General features: G+C 28.3%; 1 protein-coding gene across 1 annotated transcript in view; it reads left to right on the top strand.

Annotated features, from left to right (window-relative positions):
* The window catches only part of LOC105617804 (mitochondrial folate transporter/carrier), a 19489-nt gene that overhangs the window by 9735 nt on the left and 4052 nt on the right, over positions 1-5702 (top strand). Inside the window, exons 2-4 of the mRNA XM_012199356.1 lie at positions 2380-2533; positions 2973-3225; positions 3335-3448. Of these exons, the coding sequence (XP_012054746.1) occupies positions 2380-2533; positions 2973-3225; positions 3335-3448 (521 nt within the window). The remainder of the gene's footprint in view (positions 1-2379; positions 2534-2972; positions 3226-3334; positions 3449-5702) is intronic.

Raw genomic sequence — 5702 nt, 5'->3', positions numbered from 1 at the left:
GGTGTGTGTGTGTGTGTGTGTGTGTGTGTGTGTGTGTGTGTGTGTGTGTGTGTGTGTCGTATTTTAAACGGAATATTCATTGGCCGTCCACCAAGCACCAAGCTAAGAGAATTCTACGAGTTGCGTCAGTGACACGTGACGTTCGTTATTAAATCGTTTCGTCACGTAGTCGACTGAGTCGTCAAAAGTCGAAAGTCGCTTCGAAATTTTGTATCTAATATTCATAAACGTATATAGTTCCGAAATATTAGTTTTGCAAATATGCAGATCAATATTCTTTTTGCAAATGTATACAAGTTTCAAAATATGTATATACTAATTTATAAATCTGTAGACTACAATAGAACAATTCTTTCAAATTATATAACTTTTATAATTAATAAAGACTCTTGTATAATTAATGAAAAATCGTTGAATATTATTTGTGCATCTAGTATTGCAAGCATATTTAATTTAGATAGTTTGAGATAACTAAGGAAATGAGTATTTAGAAAGAAAAATAATATAAAATAGATATATATGTATAATATAAAATAAAATAAATAATATATAAAATAATATAATTCCTATTTCTTCGTTTCTCTATCATAAGATGTAGAATTGATTGGCCTTTTTTTTCTCAAGATTCTTTTTATACAAGATGTTTGGAAAGTAATGATAAATCTTTCGCATAAGGACAGAATGGACTAAACTGAGAAGAAAAGTCTTCTATCATTTTACGATTTTAGCAATAGTGAATAAGATATTAATTGTCGAAAATTGGTCTTTAATTTTTTACTCAAATACTATCAACTTTACAGAAAAATTACAAGAGACAAAAAAATTGTTTATTTTTTTTTATAGAGATCTAAAAATTTTTAAGAATTTTTTCAGAATTTTTTAATACCTAACCGTATTTTCTCATGTTGATAAAAATGAGAAAATGCAGTATTAAAAAGTTGATAAAAAATTTTGAAAAAATTCGTAGAGTTCTATGAGAAGGAAATAAATAATTTTTATCTCTTGCAGTTTTTCTGTAAGTTGATAGTATTTGAGTAAAAAATTGAAGACGAATTTTCGGCAATTTTTAGCAATTAATATCTTACTAACTATTGCTAAAATCGTAAAATGATTGAGGAGACCTTTTTTCTCAGTCCATTTTGCTCCTATGCGAAAGCTTTATCATTACTTTCCAAACCCTGTATAAAGCAAAAGATATATGTATAAATATGAAAGCGAAACATTTTTCGCGCTTCACTTACTTGAATAATAGACTTATTATTTCTTTGGTTCTGATTGTATTAGTTTTACATGAATTCCATTTCAAAATTATTATAGTTGTTAAAAAAAATTTAATTAATTTAACATTGAGGATTGGCAAATTATGAAAAAGATAGTTCTTGTGATTTTAAATAATCTCTAAATTTTTATTGAGAAAAAATTGATTTTAAATGTAGAAATTCGTGGAGAAAATCTTATGAGCTCGTTTGATCAGTCAGAAGTATATCGATAAAATCACAATGAAGATAGTATCTTAGATCTTTGTAGCTATGTGAAATTACAGTCATCTACAAAAGCGAAAGTAAATTGTAAGGCAAAAGAGAAATGAAATACAATTATTATCTACAGATATTTCATTTCTCTTTGATCTGTCAATCTGATATTGTTAGGTGATATTATTCTTTCATCTATTATTTTTCATTAATTTGGCATAAGATGCTCTCGGGAAAAATATTTAATGATTTGATATAAAATTATTTTATATCTAATTTATTTATTTTTCTTTCGATCTTCGAAAGAAATAATATGTTTATGGGAGTAATATATTTACGTTCTTACATTCTATTTTACATCTTAAAAGTTATAATATTAAATTTTATATTATATTAGCGTTTTTTTATTATTGATAACATAAAGTGCATAGAATTAAATTTTAAATAAGTATCCATTTTGTTACTACGTGTCTTTGAGACGAATATACATATTTGAGAAGAGAACTTCTCAGTAAGAAAGTAAGAAGTATCGCAAGGTGATAACGCTGCCTTTTCGCAACGATATGAAAACTAACTTTACAATGTTTACAGCGATAAAGAGTATCTATATGTACATACATATATATAATGGGATATATAAATCGAACGTATTCGAGCATAAAAATGATGGGTTTGTTCTAACACGAGACGATGCATTATCGGCAATAATTTAATAGCGAGGGCAGGCAAGATACGAAGGAAACACTATAATTATATAATATAAATAATAATTACACTACAGAAATTTGTTCCAATAAAACATTATGTGTTTTGATAATAATATCGTAATAACGATATTTTTATGAGAATGTAAAACAAATTCAAACTACTGAGATTTATTCGAATTTTTGTTGTCTTCTGATTATAGTGAATGATGGTCAAACAACTGCGGCACCGCGATACAATGGTCTTAGAAATGCCATCGCTCAGATCGTTAAAACCGAGGGTGTGCGTGGACTTTACAGAGGAGTAACACCAAATGTTCTAGGATCGGGCAGTTCGTGGGGTTTTTACTTTTTCTTGTAAGTAGTGATTACTAATTACTATTTTAGATTGGTCTTGAAATTCAAGTAATCTCTGCCGGCAATATTTTAAGCATAGTTGATTTTTTGATTGTGAATTCTGATAGATAAATTTAAATCTATAAATAATAAATATAAAGTACAATCCAACTTTTATGATAAATAAAAATTTATTAGATCTTTCGCAAGTATATGTAAAAATTTTTTCAGATTTTTATATCGTCCGAAGCAATGTAAAAATTTTCATTAAGTTTTTAGGACTCACATTGCGGATGAAAATTTTACATTAACGATAGTGGATTAAATAATTAGGCCAATGTGAAAAATTAATCTTGTAATTGCAATAAAAAACTCAATTCGAAATCCTTCAGTAGTGTTATTTATGTACTGTACTTTTGAAAAATTTTCTTTGTACTCTTAATTACGAATTGATTTGCAGCTACAATACAATAAAAACTTCGATCCAAGGTGGCAATTCGAAGAAACCCCTCGGACCATCCATGCATATGTTCGCTGCCGCTGATGCCGGAGTGCTTACATTGCTCATGACCAACCCGATCTGGGTAGTAAAGACGCGGCTGTGCTTACAATATGCTGATGATGTGAAAATGGCGGAATCCAAGAAATATCGTGGCATGCTTGATGCTTTAAAGAAGATTTACAAGACGGAGGGTATTAGAGGCTTATATAAGGCAAGTAAATTTTCCTCATCAAACTTTTGAATTATAACTGTATTCTAAATAAAATGAGAATTATTTGCTGTTTATGTGATTATAAAGAAAATATTCTGTATTATTGCAGGGTTTAGTTCCTGGATTGTTTGGTGTTTCACACGGAGCAATACAATTCATGGCGTACGAAGAGATGAAGAATAAATATTATAACTACCTGAATGTACCCATCGACACGAAATTGGTAAATTGACTATATTTTTTTGAGATTTTATTGAGATTTTCATAATTGAGAAAAAGTAGACTAGAATGAATCTAACTGCGCGTATTAATTCTTAATTAGCGATGTTTTTTTTGGTAATCTGTATTTTTTGCATAAAGAGTATATATTGAAAATATAGGTAATTATAATGGATTCCCGAGATTAACAAAAAATTAATTTCAATAGACAGGCAAATGAGAGTACTGCGCGGTTAAAGATGCGCTGTAAAACTATATATTAGCTGTAGTAAAAAGAAATCCATTATTTTTGCATGAAATTGAATGGAAAAATAATGGGTTTCTTTTTAATACACCTAATATATTCTATAATTTAAATGTATACATAATAATATTCGGACATTTCGACTGGATTCTAGTTATTTTTAACGAATTAATAACAAAAAAATGTGACACTTGTTTTAGACATAAATTTGTTTTAGGCAATATTTCCTCTTCAATTGCATCATAATGAACTGTTATATTAATTTAAATTTGTGTTAAAGCAATATGTTTAGCGTTAAATTAAATCATTTGGACTATATTAACGACATTTTTTTAACAGGAATTGAGAGTTCATTATGCAATTGAAGAGGAAATATTGTGAGAAATTTATGTCTAAAACTAGTGTCATATATAAGTATGTTATTAATTTATTGAAAATGATTGGAATCCAGTTGAAAACGTTCGAATATTATTATGTATAATTAAATTATACACTTAAAAAAAAATTTATACACCTAACTAAACACATTTAGTTGTTTGCAGATTTAGTTAATTCAACAAATTTTATTTAATTGAATTTAATAATCTGCTTAACATTGAACAGTTTGTTAAGCAGATTACGGTCGATTAAATAAAATTTGTTGAATTAATCAAATCTGCAAACAGCTAAATGTATAGTTGAACAAATTTTTTTTTTTTTTTTAGTATAGAATGTATATAGTTTTATAGCGCATCTTTAACCACGCAATTTACTCTCATTTGTCTGCGTCTATTGAAATTAATTTTTTATTATTGAAAATAATACATAAAAAATACTAGAAATTAAATGCCTATAATATTCGAAGTTGGATCTTCAATGCTTAAATAATTCAATCTTGAATTACTATGTATACTATATATCTTTATATATTTCTATTGCTCGTGTCCGAGCGTGGTGACTTTTCTCATATGCTTGTGATGTGCACGCTGATTGTACACAATTCATATGGGATCTATAGTTTAACGTCGTTTCCAAACAACGAAGTTTCTGTTAGAGAAGTGTTCTTGGCAAGGATATTCTCGGTGGATTGCTGCTTCCTTTCGAGAGGAGAAGTGTATGAAAGAGTGTATGAAAGTTCGAGAGTGTATGAAAATATTTTGATTTTACCGAGAATCGAACTGTGCGCCAAATTGTTTTTCCGGACTATAAACTCAATTAAACTACTTTAATAATCGCGAATTAAATTAACAAGCAATTTTAATAATTTGATGCTCAATCATATTATAAAGATGTTAATATGTTGAAAAACTATTAATAAAAATTTATTGCGGAAAATATTACCTTCGGTCGGGAGTCAAACCCGGATCTCTTGTATTCCTTACGAGTGTCTTAAGCCTTTAGATTTCCGAGATCTTAATATTTTTTGCAATAATTGGTACAATGTCTAATAAAAAAACAACGTCTTTTTCTCAGGTAATGATATAAACAGAGATTCGACTCCCGGTCGAGGTAATATTTTTCGCAATAAAGGAAGATGTGTAAAAATGGTCAAAATTGATCCTGTATGGATATCTTTAAAACTTATATAATACATATATGTATATTTGCAATGTATCAAAACGGTCGAATATCTCGAAAGCAAAGCATTTTGGAGAAAAATATTTCAGACAAAAGTTGTAGGACTTAAAAAGATTTATTCACTGATCACATTTGCTTGATTTTAGGTGGCGTCGCCAAAATCAGGTCGCCAAAATCAAGATCAAATTGATTTTTTAAATGGAACATTCTATTTTTGATGCCAGGATCTAATAGCCGGTGTCAAAAGTTTTCCAAAATACTATAATAAAGTTATTTTTCGTTAAGTACTTTTCGAGTTATAAAGTTGAAATAGTACCGCCGGCATTATGCAAGATGTCCGATCGATAGTTAAAACCTTTAATATAATATATATATATATATATATATATATATATATATATATATATATATATATATATACTACGTAGTACGCGACGACGACGACGACGAGGAGGAG

The sequence above is a fragment of the Atta cephalotes genome (assembly GCF_000143395.1).
Source record: "Atta cephalotes unplaced genomic scaffold scaffold00014, whole genome shotgun sequence".
In the NCBI taxonomy this organism is placed as follows: domain Eukaryota; kingdom Metazoa; phylum Arthropoda; class Insecta; order Hymenoptera; family Formicidae; genus Atta; species Atta cephalotes.
The sequence above is the reverse complement of the archived record's forward strand: the minus strand, read 5'-3'. Positions and strand labels throughout refer to the sequence as shown.